At 38.6% G+C, this 16,364-nt stretch overlaps 1 protein-coding gene and 1 long non-coding RNA gene across 4 annotated transcripts; one reads left to right on the forward strand and one right to left on the reverse strand.

Annotated features, from left to right (window-relative positions):
- Positions 1-515: 515 nt before the first annotated feature.
- Positions 516-3,021, forward strand: LOC138336098 (telomere zinc finger-associated protein-like). Of its 3 annotated transcripts, none has more exons than XM_069285396.1 (3): positions 516-632; positions 808-976; positions 1,490-3,020. In XM_069285396.1, the coding sequence occupies exons 2-3, from the start codon at positions 951-953 to the stop codon at positions 2,385-2,387; spliced, it is 924 nt and encodes a 307-aa protein (XP_069141497.1). In that variant the 5' UTR covers positions 516-632; positions 808-950; the 3' UTR covers positions 2,388-3,020. The 3 variants fall into 3 exon arrangements, with proteins under 3 accessions (XP_069141497.1, XP_069141499.1, XP_069141498.1); XM_069285397.1 differs by having other exon boundaries at positions 520-557; XM_069285398.1 differs by lacking the exon at positions 808-976 and having other exon boundaries at positions 1,490-3,021.
- Positions 3,022-6,588: 3,567 nt separating this feature from the next.
- LOC138336099 (uncharacterized) lies at positions 6,589-9,693 on the reverse strand. Its single transcript, XR_011210390.1, has 3 exons — positions 9,389-9,693; positions 9,006-9,065; positions 6,589-7,498 (listed from the first exon to the last, which is right to left on the reverse strand). It is a non-coding gene; the product is annotated as an uncharacterized lncRNA (long non-coding RNA).
- Between the last annotated feature and the right edge of the window lie 6,671 nt (positions 9,694-16,364).

A 16,364-nucleotide genomic window follows, 5' to 3' on the forward strand; every position in this document is an offset into this window, starting at 1 on the left:
GCAACCTATTTTTAGGTAACATAACTGAGTTCGAAATCTTAATGTTCTGATTGCATGGAAAGAAAACGAAAATGAACTTTAGATAAATATGTGTAAGCTTATGAAAAAAAGAGGTAGGCTTATAATTGGATTTAGAATGGGAATTTAATTACCTTATTGACAAATAAGGGCGTATATATATCCTTGCTGATCATTGATCAACTATTAGCTATTGAGCCGGAGAAGCTCAGTGTCAGAAACATACACTAAAATCTACTATATATTGAAAAAAAAAATGTTTCTGTAAGTGTATATAGGATTATTTTAGAGAAATCCTTATTAACTCACACACATTTATTATTTATTTTATATTACTGAACGTACATATCTGCCATATTCACATTATCACTACGGTTTCCTTCAGACGTGTTACATTTGCGCTATTCGACAATTACAAATATCTCGGACTGATGACTACGGAGAGAGCTAACATTACGACGTAGATTGTAACGTGATACCTATAAATATAGATTGTCTCCCCTGAAATACAACGTGGCCAGCAGTAAACATTAGCCTAGGTAGGCACTACTCAACAATCTTTTGATCATTACGTCGTGTCTCTCAATATCGAGATTTTATTTTATTGGATTAAGGTAGGCATATGCAACCGTTGTATTCGTCGTGCATATTAATTGGACATATAGATAAACTCATAATATTTTTATTTATAAATATAATGGACATGTAAATTACTGATTCTGTCGACATCATTCTCTGTACATGTATCATGCTACAGATCTACCTCAATGTACATGTATCATGCTACAGATCCACCTCAATCTCGGCACCCATCGGCTGTCAAGCTATCGCTATACTGACAGAGTGAAATGAAGGGAAGTAACTCTGATGGATGAGAATGGTCGACATAGAAAGCTGTGTAAATTAGTATAAAGATTTCTTGTGACTGTGCTATGCCTGCTGTCAGAAACATTTTGAGGTAAGCTTAGATGCTCTAATGGCAGTATTTTTCTCGGCTATTAAATGAGATTTTAAATATATTCAACAGTACTGTACTAATTCGTCATTCTGAATCATTGACATGGTAGTATTTAGGATTTAATTAAAGGTGCATGCTTAGTGTAATGTTCTGACCTGTCTGAACGGTAAACAGTTAAAGGGAGGTAACTCTAGTTAAAACTGTTTTCTACTCTATGCCATTACTTACCTACATGTCAAGAAACATAAGTATCAATAATAGTTTATACAAAGTGGTGAGGATTATTTTATGTACAGTGTAATACAGAATTGAGTAAATAAGACCACATTATGGCAATTCATACCAGAAATTCAATATGAAATCAATTGGATTAATGCTTTAGTTTCCAAATTTAATAACCTGTAAATATTTCCTGTGATTATTATATATGAAAAATCTGATCTCTAAACCGATCTAAACTCATTACCAGGAAAAATTTTCTAATATGACACAATTGTATTGTTGTATTTTCAGATTGATTCAGAGAAAGCATATAATGGAAGAGATATCAAATCACAATCAAGTTCTTCCTGTCAATCAAAATGAATCTTTTTTAGCAGTTCAAAATGCCGTTCTTCCCAACAGTCCAGATTTTGAAATGGAGACCATTTGCCCTGATTTGGAGCATGAAATTGATCCAACCCTCCTTGACGACATCGATCTATATTTAGAATGTGATGATGATGATGTTAATTTTACAGCGCCAGTGCCAAAGGACTATAAAAACATAACATTTAAAGTGAGTTTTTATCCCGGAAGTCAAACATGTGAAGGAATTCCACGGAAAACGTTTACTTGTCAAATCTGCAAAGATATTTTCCAAATGGAAACAAAGTTCAGGGTTCATATGGATATACACCATGGTGACCAAAAACCTTTTACATGTGGTATTTGTTCTTATAGAGCAGCTTCAGTAAAGCTACAAAAGCAGCACTTACTAAAAGTCCACAAGACTAAAATTAAATCTTCAGAAGAAAATCTAGAGAGTTTAACTGACATCAGTGGTCCAAATATTAAATTTATTTGTAGCAAATGTCCGTTTTCCACTTTACAAAAGGACAACCTCGAGGAACATTTTAATGAAATTCACAGCAAAGTTGAGAAAACATTCTCTTGTGATCAATGTAATTATGTTTGTAAACAAAAGAAGACTTTTTCATTACATGTAAAGAAGCATGGAGGGATCTCGTCAGAACTGGTTTGTGAAATTTGTGGAAAAGACTTCTTGACAAAGCCTCAGTTTAATAGACATTATAAGACACATAGAGAGGGTCGTCCATTTAAATGTACTGTTCCTGGGTGCAAGTCGACGTTTAAGATCCAAGGAGCTCTGACAGATCATATAAAAACTGTACACACATCCCAGAAATAGAATCATAAACTTGTAGATCAAATTAATGTGAAGTTGAATACTTCTTCTTGAGTGATTAAAATATTTTATAAAACGAAAAAACAAATTTGTAGTCATTGAAAGCAGTGTTGAAATACTTCATTCTCAAAATTGTATTGATGTGAGTGTTAGGGCCAAATAAAGAAATATTCTTGTTATCGGTAACACCCTATAAAATGAATGTTCGGTAGGTATTTTTTTTTTTTTTTTTTTTTGTAAATTTTTTTTCTCTTCATCAGAGTTTCTTGCAGTGAAAAACAACACACAACATAAAAATAAAAAAACCTGTTTTTGTTAACGACATGCACAAACATGCATGTATATAAAATGTTGAGTTTTGAAATTATATATTTTTTAGGCATGAACTTTAATCATAGACTTATTTCATAGATCGAACCTCACACTATCTGTAATTCCAAAGCTGTGGATTGAAATGAAAAATAGCCATAAAAAAAGCTTGGCCATAATTCTGTTAGTGTAAAGTAATAAGAAATAAAGATACATTTTAACAATAAACTGTTACCAAATGGGGTATCAAAAGTTGATATTAAACCAATCGGGGTGGGAGATAAATTGAATGGTACCAGGCACCATATGTATTTAATTTCATTCATTACATTCATATTTTTATTTTCATTTAGCACAAACGAAAGAAGTACACGCCAACCCAACTTACTTCAGCCATAGCTGCTGTTAAAAAACAGCATCTTTCCCCATCTCAGGCAGCTGAGGAATATAGTGTACCAAGACAAACGGTAGTAGATCATGTCAGTGGTCATATTAATCGATCTACATGTGGCCCTAACAGGATGCTTACCGTCCCAGAAGAGGAAGCTTTGGCAGAGTACCTTTTCCTGTGAATTATTTCCATGACATATGCTTTTAGATGCTGCCTATTTAAAGGAAACCCTCGCAATGCCATGTACTTTAGGTACTACGCCCTCGGGAAACATGACATGCCTTGGGTAAACAAATCGTCATGTCTCCCTCCCGCCAGGGCAATAAATATATAATGTTACATAATATAAACTAATTGGTTCAACTTTTGTGAAGTGTATATACTGATTCCAAAAATACATGTACATCCATATGTCTGTAAAGAGCATATCAGACTATTCATTTCTATCTTATTGTAGAGGAAAATGCTGTGAACCAAGCTTCAATTCAAGACATTCAGACTTTCCATCACCACCTCTGTTTTAATTCCAGAACAGCCATCAACATGCAGCCAATGTGGATCTTCCACTAGACCACATCCCATAGAGGCGGTGAGGAATCTTCCACCTATTCTAGAATCCATTTTCCTTACCCCCTCCTTGCCAAAAGCTGACCAGAAGAAGAAGAGGAGGGTGGTATTAGATGCGCGTGTCATTACTGGTGACAATATGCTAAATCAGCTTAAAAAAAAGAAAAGGAGGAGAAGGAAAAGGAAAAGAGGGAAGGGATAAAAAGAAGAAAGAGAGAGAGAGAGGAAAAGAGAAATAAAAAAGTTCAAAGAGTGTATGTGGTAAGAAAAAGAAAGTTAGGCATGAAGAGAGTGATGAGGAGGAGCTCGAAGAGGAGAATGTTGTGTGGTGTTTGTGCATTGAGAGATCCAGATGATGAAGAGGTCTCTTCATCATGGATCATGTGTGATGTTTGTGATGTGTGGTACCACACTGTGTGTGTAGAGTGTAATTAGGAGGAAGAGAATTTCATTTGTAATGCATGTTAAATATGGATAATTTAGAAGCAGCTAAGTGTGTATACATAAATGCAGATGTCAACTAATAATATACTTGTTGAAAAAATAAAACTTAACACCAAACTTTAGCTTCCTACACTAGGAATAATGTACATCTGTATACCTGTATCTGTAGCCAATAAATTTAAGGGCTTAATTCATTTCTGTAAATGAAATGAATTAAGCCCTTAAATTTATTGGCTACAGAGACTGTCTCTGAATCAGATATTGTGTATAAATGTCGCTATTGTTTCAATGATTTTGAATTTCAAATACATGCATTAGTTTAATCACATATCTTAGCAAATATTTGACGATGTATGATTTAGTATTTGCTAATAGAAAAACTTTTGTAAATGTCATGTACATGTAGCTGTGGTTTAAACATGAAGAAAAGTGAAAAAATGATAATAACACATCGATCACAAGTCACAAAAAATTTTGTTGTTCATTAATATACCTGGTAAACTATAATCTCTATCTAATCAAGCTCTTTTGATTGATTGAATGATGCATCCTTGTTCCGGTTATAATCGATCCGTGATCAAACTCAATCTAGATTTATAGTTCATGTGTTAAAATGATCACAAAACATATACTGAACTCTTCTGGGTTATTTCTTTTTTCCTTATGAATGCAATATAGACATCATATATTTACCCGAAATGCAACTTGATCGTCAGTTTCACATACATCGCACGTGCGCAATTTCGTTTTCAATTAGTGCCGTGTGCACGGTTTTTGGCCGCAATATATAAAAGTTGTGAGCTGCCAACATTTGGACGAAGATATTGACAAGAAATTGTGCAGTTGGGCTCGTAAAGGTATTTATAAAGGTCCACTGCAGAAATGATTAACAAATTCAACGTTTTGATGTTCCGATAATTAGTTATGTACCGAAGTTTAGATGATTCAAAATCACTAAGATTTCCCAGTGGTAAATGGGTGACTAATTTAAACACATACGAATGTGTTTTGCAACATAGTCCAAAATGTTAGTGTAAATTTTCATTAAGAATGCATGTCATTTTAGTTATTATAGGGAACAATGTGATTGGTTTTGGGGTTTGATTTTATTAGTTGTCCTGTTAACAGTCATGGTCAATTAATGATGTGCCAGGAATCAAGGATTGTTCTTGGAGGAAAGCAAGAGTACCCGGCAAAAAAAAACAACTAGAAAGTATGAATAAGAATTTTTGAAAATGACGTCAATCTAATCAACAAACTAAACAATCTAAAGATTCATGTACTGTGGTTTAAACTTCGACCAGTGCTTGTTGGTTGGCCTGCAGTGCTTTATACTCTGTTTGTAACCAATACCCCTTGACTATGACGCTAAATAAACGAAGATGATGACATTGATAAGGTGGAAAAAGAAACACGATGCGACGTTTTGCGTGTGGCAGTTGGAGGTGAGTTCTATGGGTACGACAGTATGTCTCTCTGCAGTAGTGTAATCCGTCCATTTTATAGTGCTATCCCACTGGAGTGGCAATCAACGACACCAGACATCCCACCTCGCCTGCTCGCATTATACTACATTTGGTAAACTTGTCCCACTCTTTTCATCTTTATGGACTTGACGGTGCGTCTCTGTCACACATCCCTGACCCTTGTGACAGCATCCTCGATACTCCAGGGGTTCCGATCACTTACGATCTCTACACCCCTGGACTATCTCATCGTAAAACTGGAGGCAACAGAACAGAACAGGTAATTTAGTCCTTTGATGTACATCAAAAGAACCGTATAACGGTACACTGTGGTTGACTATGTGGCTTTGAAGTTGGGCGTCGCTCTCTCTGTAGTCTTCAAAGGAAATCTTTGCTGGTCTGTGATTGGTCAAATATTTTCAGCTGAGTTGCCTTCAATTTCACTGTGAGATAGTCCAGGGGTGTAGAGATCGTAGGTGATCGGAACCCCTGGAGTATCGAGGATGCTGTCACAAGGGTCAGGGAACAGAACGCAGAGCCCGATTGAGTCACATCCCAAAAATTTACGGTACGGTACATCAATGTGTATCATTCCGCCAATGCTCAACATCTAATGATCTGATGGTAGTGGTGACGATGATGATGTCATGGAACACGGGCATGTATGGCGATGTCTTGAGCAGTCCGATCCAGCTTAGCTTAAGACCTTTCGATTTATTGGTTGGAGATAAGCAGTTTTAATTTATCTAGCTCACAGGAGTAGAAGCATGGTGTATCCAATATGAGGTTAGCTGCTACTTTTTCGTAATAAATGAACAGAGTTTGATGAAATTAATGTAGCGGGGATTGTCTGATTTAATTTAGTTAAGGAAACAAATCGCCACTCCTGGACTCCACTCTTTCTCGTTGCCTTGCCACTGCTTGTAACCTTTACTCTTCCTGTCTAAACTAGACACAGCAACCGTACTCACGTACATGTTTCTGTGGAATATTTGACAGAAAAGTACAAAAAAACATTGAAACGATATGAAATAACAGTTTCATTTAAAGAGACGATTCGATCTAAGAGTACATTGAAACTTGCACATATTTCGGATACAAACCATTTCTAATGGAAATTAGATTAGTTGGTTTTACTGTGATATGTAAGAAAAGTCCACTGTTGTCAAATGTATGTGAACTGTTTAATCGCCATTACACATAGCTTTGTATGCCGAACCCTGACCCTTGCCTGTGTTGTAAAGAATTTTTGGTCTAGAACTTCTCAAAACGCTCTAACAGTTGTCTTAACATTATTAGATGCATGTTCTTGTCTAAAAACAATTTCATCAAATCCTTAGTGGTTATGTATTGCTTTTGTTTAACGTGCGTAACTTTGACTCTGGCAAGGGTACAGCGTACATGTTGTACCTGCTTAATCGTATTGATCAACGATTTGGAATTTCAATGATAATAATTAAAATACTTAACAATGTTGTGGAATTTGTCACTATTTCTTGCCATATGTTTCATAAGGATTGTAGAACAATACATTTATGCCATTATTTGCTTCGTGGTTATGTAACGAATTAGCCTCAATGAATTGTCCCTTTAATATATTAAATTTTATTATATATTTACACCATATAGAGAATATTGAGAAACCATCAAAGAAATGTGCGTGCCGACTTCATATATATACCTAACGTAGGATTAAAAAGTATTATAATATATGCCCAACCGTACATCACTTTCATCAAGAAGTGCTGAACAAGTAAGACTCCGAGTCTTTTCAAGAAAGTAGAAATCTGTCTCTGTAGTAAACTTCTCGAAGAAGCGTTCAAACACGATGACGTCATTTCTTTGGAAAATCTTCCATCACATTCCAACAAGTCCGTGTCGTCTGAGACAGAATGCTAATGTGACGAGTAAAGACAGAATCAAGATTCCGGACGAACCTGTAAACACGAGAAAGCAACAATCAGAGAACAATGTACACCACAAAGATAGTAGAGACATAATCAAAATTTCGCCATCCTCGATATTTCAGGGGTTACTATCAAATAACACATAGAGTACCGAGGGTGAAATTCCGCATGATCAGGACGATATTTTATTTTTGTTTTCAACGCAGACCTGTAAAACGTCCATCGGATTAAAATTCGATATTACGCTAGTTTTAGTAAAAATCAGATTGGTGAAAGTCTGAAAATATTCTATAGGCACTTCCATGGTGCAAAACATCATATTTCAGTATAACAAAAACATGTGTCATGATATTGTACCTGGTTCCTGCATTTTTTTTATAATCTTTCAGATAATTTCCTATTTCCTGAACAAAGCACCGCCCATAAAATATAGTAGGAATTGACAGCGACTCACTTTGGGACAATCATTCATTGCCCATAGTGATGTATGACATAAAACATTAACAATACATTCCTTGGTGCACCGAGTGGATTAAATACAAAGATCAATGATAATTGAAACTACGAGAGTTGAATTACAGCTGAAGTCGTGATGACTGTTATACAATTGTAGATATTATCTACACAGTGCAAAGGGGAGGAACAACGAGGTCTCTCTATAACATGTCGTTAATCATTGCTACGCTTTTTATAATTTCTTTGTTCGTGTTTCTGCGACGTAGTATTTACAGATATAGTCAATTTAGGCATTTCAGGTGAAAGAGGTACAAGAAAGCCGGAGAACCGGAGAAATTCACCGATCTACTGTCAGAATTTGGAAATTGCCCTACGTTGGATACTAGCGCAGGTGGTAGGCTAGTTCCTGTGACTCAGAAATAAAAGATTTGAAAGTTCGGCCAATATACATGTCCTTAATACCACCTGTGGATACTAGGTTGGAATCCAGAAATGGAAGACTAGTGGTATCTTGTCGGTACACTGTTGTTACTATACTACTTCTTATCAATTAAATACAACATCTTTCTTCAGAACATCATTTTTCAATCGAGAAGACATTGAAAGTTCCCCAAGAAATCATTTTAGATACTCCAAGGGTTACTATCACTGTCGTTATATCCACCCCTGGAACAGTGTCATAGCAAAACTGAGGGCAGTTCAGGAGGGAAAAGAGACTTCATTTGAAGATTACAGAGAGCGACGCACACGCTTTAAAGCCATACATCAACCACGATGTACTGTTATTCGATTCAGATTCAAGGACCACACTATCTGTCTCATCTATTGTCGTGCACAAAGCCTTCAGATTGCCTATGACATAGTCCAGAGATGGACATTACGACAGTGATATTAGCCCCTGGAGTATCGATAATGGATATAAATCGAACCTGAAAATGCTATCGTAGTATACTACTGAAATTAAATACAAATTGTTATCACTGATTTAAAAAAAAACATGGAGTATACATTTATATCACAAGATGCTGGGGTAATACGAAAGCTGAAACATTCATTGTATTTATAAAGATGTTTGCCTTACCATGGGTTCCGCTGGCTCCGTCACAACCATCCATTCCGTTTGCTGCAACATGTACGGGCCCTGCAGAGAAATACAAAATAGATGATAAACATCAAGTGTGACATATGTGTCTTGGTCCGACTTGCCTCCTACGCTGACACCAGACTTAGACATTCTGTCAGGCACAGGTCGATCATGCGCTGGTTGTACTGGTATGACTTAGGGGTAAAAGGAAATATAAGGATTTAGGAATAGGAATTCCTGGAGATCACCAGCAATGTTATAAAATCTTTAAAAAAAGAAAGTAAATGTTTGTTTAAGCGATATCAAAAAGTGTACTCTTTATCGATGATTCCTTCTGGTTGATGGAGAAATGATTGTGTAAACGGCTGTATGATAATTACCTTGAATACAGTTGGCGATTAAAAATGTTGCAAATAAGAAAAACGTCCACGAATACATGATGTCATTCACTGCGATATATCTCGTAAGTATCTCCGATCACTGACTCCCAGATGGTTAACACGTCGGCAGCAGGACAAAATTCCTTCTCAGTTAATTCAGAATTCCTTCTTAGTTAATTATACGGGCAGGCGAGACACAACACTGTCAGTACATGTATTGAGTGCAAATATACAACATACTACCTGTCGAACTTATAACTGTTTGTGATTTATAACTTTAGAAATTGTTGATAATAATTGACTCTTTTTTGTGTGTATACAGATTATCTACCTGCATATCAGCGAGACATTTAAACTACCTCATTATGTTGGGCAATCATGGATGTCAGTACGGAAAGTTTACAGCACAACGCCTTAGGTTTTATTTTTACATGGCCTTTGTGTATATGGACCTATCCCTGACTTCTTTTTTTCAATTGAATCATTATAATTTTTGCTTATGGTTGATGCTAAAAGCTCAATATTGTTTCGTTCACAAACACCTTAGGATGTGCATTACGGTACCATGTCATCTGCATATATTTAATGACTTGGCGCTAGCTTCACTGTCATTAGATGCTTGTGGCGCTAGCTTCACTGTCATTGGATGCTTGTGGCGCTAGCTTCGCTGTCATTGGATGATTTTTGCGTTAGCTTCACTGTCATTGGATGACCATGGCGCTATGCTCTATCATTGGATGACTGTGGCGCTAGCTGCATTATCATTGGGTGACTTTGGCGCTAGCTGTACTGTCATTGAAAGACCATGGCGCTAGCTGCTCTGCCATTGGATGACTGTGGCGCTAGCTGTACTGTCATTGGATGACTTTGGCGCTGCTTCACTGTCATTGGATGACTGTGGCGCTAGCTGCTCTGTCATTGAATGACCATGATGCTAGCTGCATTATCATCGGGTGACTTTGGCGCTGGCTTCACTGTCATTGGATGACTTTAGCGCTAGCTTCACTGTCATTGGATGACTTTAGCGCTAGCTTCACTGTCATTGGATGACTTTGGCGCTAGCTTCACTGTCATTGGATGACTGTGGCGCTAGCTGCTCTGTCATTGAATGACCACGATGCTAGCTGCATTATCATCGGGTGACTTTGGCGCTGGCTTCACTGTCATTGGATGACTTTGGCGCTAGCTTCACTGTCATTGGACGAATGTGGCGCTAGCTTCACTGTCATTGGATGACTGTGGCGCTAGCTTCACTATAATTGGATGACTGTGGCGCTAGCTTCACTGTCATTGGATTACTTTTGCGCTAGCTTCACTGTCATTGGATGACTTTAGCGCTAGCTTCACTGTCATTGGATGATTTTAGCGCTAGCTTCACTGTCATTGGATGACTTTGGCGCTAGCTTCACTGTCATTGGATGACTTTTAGCGCTAGCTTCACTGTCATTGGATGACTTTTGGCGCTAGCTTCACTGTCATTGGATGACTTTGGCGCTAGCTTCACTGTCATTGGATGACTTTGGCGCTAGCTTCACTGTCATTGGATGACTTTAGCGCTAGCTTCACTGTCATTGGATGAGTTTAGCGCTAGCTTCACTGTCATTGGATGACTTTTGGCGCTAGCTTCACTGTCATTGGATGACTTTGGCGCTAGCTTCACTGTCATTGGATGACTTTGGCGCTAGCTTCACTGTCATTGGATGACTTTGGCGCTAGCTTCACTGTCATTGGATGACTTTGGCGCTAGCTTCACTGTCATTGGATGACTTTGGCGCTAGCTATATTATCATTGGATGACTTTGGCGCTAGCTTCACTGTCATTGGATGACTTTGGCGCTAGCTTCACTGTCATTGGATGACTGTGGCGCTAGCTTCACTGTCATTGGATGACTTTGGCGCTAGCTTCACTGTCATTGGATGACTTTGGCGCTAGCTTCACTGTCATTGGATGACTTTTGGTGACTGTGGCGCTAGCTTCATTGTCATTGGATGACTTTGGCGCTAGCTTCACTGTCATTGGATGACATTGGCGCTAGCTTCACTGTCATTGGATGACTTTTGGCGCTAGCTTCACTGTCATTGGATGACTTGTGGCGCTAGCTTCGCTGTCATTGGATGACTTTGGCGCTAGCTTCACTGTCATTGGATGACTTTGGCGCTAGCTTCACTGTCATTGGATGACTTTGGCGCTAGCTTCACTGTCATTGGATGACTTTGGCGCTAGCTTCACTGTCATTGGATGACTTGGGAGCTAGCTGCACTGTCATTGAATGACTTTGGCGCTAGTTTCACTGTCATTGGATGACTTTGGCGCTAGCTTCACTGTCATTGGATGACTTTGGCGCTAGCTTCACTGTCATTGGATGACTTTGGCGCTAGCTTCACTGTCATTGGATGACTTTGGCGCTAGCTTCACTGTCATTGGATGACTTTGGCGCTAGCTTCACTGTCATTGGATGACTTTGGCGCTAGCTTCACTGTCATTGGATGACTTTAGCGCTAGCTTCACTGTCATTGGATGACTTTGGCGCTAGCTTCACTGTCATTGGATGACTTTGGCGCTAGCTTCACTGTCATTGGATGACTTTAGCGCTAGCTTCACTGTCATTGGATGACTTTGGCGCTAGCTTCACTGTCATTGGATGACTTTTGGCGCTAGCTTCACTGTCATTGGATGACTGTGGCGCTAGCTTCGCTGTCATTGGATGACTTGTGGCGCTAGCTTCACTGTCATTGGATGACTTTGGCGCTAGCTTCGCTGTCATTGGATGACTTTTGGCGCTAGCTTCACTGTCATTGGATGACTGTGGCGCTAGCTTCACTGTCATTGGATGACTTTGGCGCTAGCTTCACTGTCATTGGATGACTTTGGCGCTAGCTTCACTGTCATTGGATGACTTTGGCGCTAGCTTCACTGTCATTGGATGACTTTTGGCGCTAGCTTCACTGTCATTGGATGACTTTGGCGCTAGCTTCACTGTCATTGGATGACTTTAGCGCTAGCTTCACTGTCATTGGATGACTTTGGCGCTAGCTTCACTGTCATTGGATGACTTTGGCGCTAGCTTCACTGTCATTGGATGACTTTTGGCGCTAGCTTCACTGTCATTGGATGACTTTGGCGCTAGCTTCACTGTCATTGGATGACTTTGGCGCTAGCTTCACTGTCATTGGATGACTTTGGCGCTAGCTTCACTGTCATTGGATGACTTTAGCGCTAGCTTCACTGTCATTGGATGACTTTAGCGCTAGCTTCACTGTCATTGGATGACTTTAGCGCTAGCTTCACTGTCATTGGATGACTTTAGCGCTAGCTTCACTGTCATTGGATGACTTTAGCGCTAGCTTCACTGTCATTGGATGACTTTAGCGCTAGCTTCACTGTCATTGGATGACTTTAGCGCTAGCTTCACTGTCATTGGATGACTTTAGCGCTAGCTTCACTGTCATTGGATGACTTTGGCTAGAATTGATGGCGCTAGCTTCACTGTCATTGGATGACTTTAGCGCTAGCTTCGCTGTCATTAGATGACTGTGGCGCTAGCTTCGCTGTCATTGGATGACTTTAGCGCTAGCTATATTATCATTAGATGACTTTAGCGCTAGATGACTTTAGCGCTAGCTTCGCTGTCATTGGATGACTTTAGCGCTAGCTATATTGTCATTAGATGATTTTTGGCGCTAGCTTCACTGTCATTGGATGACTTTAGCGCTAGCTATTTTATCATTGAGTGACTTTGGCGCTAGCTACGCCGTCATTGAATGAAATGCGCTATATAGCTGCTCTGTCATTGGATAACTGTGGCGCTAGCTTCACTGTCATTCATTGCGATGCTTTAAGCGCTTATTGATGACTAGCTAGCTCGTCACTGCTCTTAATGGATGACATTGGCGCTGCTTCCTGTCATTGATGGCTAGCTATATTATCATTGGATGACTTTGGCGCTAGCTTTATTGTCATTGGATGACATTGGCGCTAGTTTCAGTGTCATTGGATGACCATGGCGCTAGCTGCTGTCATTGATGTCATTGGATGAATTTGGTGACTGGCGCTAGCTTACTGTCATTGGATGGCTTTAGCGCTAGTTCCTGCTGGATGACTTGCGCTATTATCATTGGATGACTTGGCGGCTTTTATTGGTACTTTGCGCTAGCTCATACTTGGCGCTAGCTTATGTCATTGGATGACTTTAGCGCTAGCTATATTATCATTGGATGGCTTTTGGCGCTAGCTTCGCTGTCAGTGGATGACTTTGGCGCTAGCTTCGATATTATCATCGGATGACTTTGGCGCTAGCTTCGCTGTCAGTGGATGACTTTGGCGCTAGCTTCACTGTCATTGGATGACTCTGGCGCTAGTTGTACTGTAATGGATGACTGTGATATTGAAGAAATTCTCATTAGTCGACAGACATTGAGGTTGCAGTGAGCTCCACAGCTGTTTCATTTATCCGCAAATCATATATGTGTAATATTGGGTCCAGTATAACACATGCAGTTTGTATGACTATATAACCGAAAGTATGTGATTCATCAAGGAACACCTAAATACTGACCCTGGTAATTTACCGTTATTTGAACGTCGTTTATCTTGTGTAAACATAACTTAATCACAAATGCGTGACCATAGCACACCGGCAGGGTGTGGTAAGTTCACTACATTGTATACACGGAGTGATGATTGACATTTCACGGGTATTAATTAGTGAAGTTTTTACCGTACAACACAAAAGACATTTATTCAATCAACAGGAACAACAAACGCCTATACAATTGTTTATGTAGATAAGTCAACAAAAACACATGATTAAAATTATAGTTGAAGCGGAAGAATTAGATGACGGCGCCGATGATAAATGGCGACAGTTTTCTACTGGATGAGAAGTGTCTGGCGGGACGTTAAGTAGACAAGTCACGCGATACTGTACCTTAACCACGAAATAGAGATTAATAAATTACTTTTCTTACTTACCACAGTAATTAAGCTGTTAAACGTCATTTGTTTACCAGTTTACACTGAAACACACGTAAACAAAAGCTTCTTGCCGCAACGTAACTGTGCGACGTGTAAACAAGAAAGTTTTGTATTCACATCCCCACGCGTTTAGTTTGCTGACGGAAATCGTAAAATTAACCACCCGCGAAGAAGCTTAATTTTCTTATACCCTGGACAGGGATTTCCGCAAATTTACCAATGTGAGATAAAATGAATCTTTCACCTCATTTGGGATGAGACAAGACCTCTCAACTCTTGGGATAAGATTATTTTAAAAGCTGTCAAACACTCCGCAAAGGGATGAACGATTCTATTAATCCATAATGCCTGTCCTTAGAGAACTTGAGTATCCACACCTCATTTTCAATCCTTATGTGAGCTTAGTATCCACATTTCCCCCTATTGCCAATCCTTATGCAATGTTTTTTGTTAAGTTTTGTGTAGTTACCGCTGCTTGTGTCTTGTGTGGTGATGTTGTGTTTTGTGGTGTTATTGTTTGTTAGGAGAAACGAATTCCCTATTTTTATCTGGAACAACGTAATGGAAACAGGAGATAAAAAGGTCGGAAGTCATCTAGCTTCCCAAATGTTGTGGAGAAAAAGAAGCATGGAATGGAGATAACGTTGTAGTGGTAGGAACTCAAGTTTATCATTGTCCAAGGAAAAGTCCTGTTATGGTTGGAACATGTCCAAATATACGGCCCTTATTTTGTGAAATCCCAGTGCACTTGAATGCTGATATCCAATTCGTTCCGTTTTTGTTGCTCGTTTTTCCAGCTTTTTCCGCCTTTCAAAACATCGTCAGATTTTGTCCACGAATAAGTCGCACTGTTGTATAGGTCGCACTCTCGATTTTCAGGAAAATACGGTACAGAGAATGATAACTCTTCCCAGGAGTAATAAACATCCATTTATTGAGGATGCTGTGAGCACCAATAGTTGAATGAAGGACTTGAATTATAGTTATTCGGTAGAAGCTGTAGAAAGTGAATCAGACTGGCTATTGTTTACTGAGATGGCGCAATTAAACCGTTTCACTCGACCAAGGTGTGAAAATGATGAGCAGACACTGGTATGGAAAGGAAACAAATATTTTCTTTTTCTCAAAGAGTTATCTTATTCTGCTTCATAGAATTGAATCTCGCTTTTAAGAATCTCGGAAATCCAGCTATTGATATGTTGTGAGAATAATCTGATAACGAGGCTTTGGAAGGAAGATAAAAATGTACAGCTTCTCTTGAAATATTTCTTGGCTGAAGTAAGGGTATCAAAACTTTAATACAAATGTTGTGAGGGTGATGTAGTTGCTAGGGCACGGTTTCCTGGCCAATGCACTATTCCATCCGTTGACATATCATATATTTTGAGGCGATGGCCTAGTGCCCTCTTAGCACGACTATAATTAGGGTATTTTATCAATGGTGACATTCAGATAGGATAGATTACATATTATCACAAACATACAGAGATGGGAAACTCTGCTATTCTTAAGATCGACAGATGTACACCTGTATGTGCCAAGGGTTTTCAATTTACTCCTAAACAGTTACATATATAAAGACAAGTTTATGTAATAAAATTTCAGTAATTTTCAGATGGTGCGGGCACAATGTTTGGAAGTGAGAGACATTGATCAAAGAAAATAGTTCTGGTTTTGAATGTAGTTTTTTCAAAAAAACAAACATGCAAAATTGCTTATTTTCATGCTTTCGAAAATCATATCAAAACATCTTTTATTATAGAATCTAGTAATACCAGACCGTAATATAATGTTGAAAATTTATACTTCTGCAAAAACAACATGTTTTAACTCATAGACTAAAAGAAAAAATGTCATTAAATCCTCAAGCTCTCCCATGAGCAAAGACAATGAAGGAGTTTTCAATCTCCATGCAAATAATTTTTCAGTTTCCAATCTCCATATAAATAATTTTTCAGAGTTTCAAATCTCCAGGTAAATAATTTTTCTGAGATTACAGAC

This window comes from Argopecten irradians, chromosome 12 (assembly GCF_041381155.1).
Source record: "Argopecten irradians isolate NY chromosome 12, Ai_NY, whole genome shotgun sequence".
NCBI lineage: Eukaryota > Metazoa > Mollusca > Bivalvia > Pectinida > Pectinidae > Argopecten > Argopecten irradians.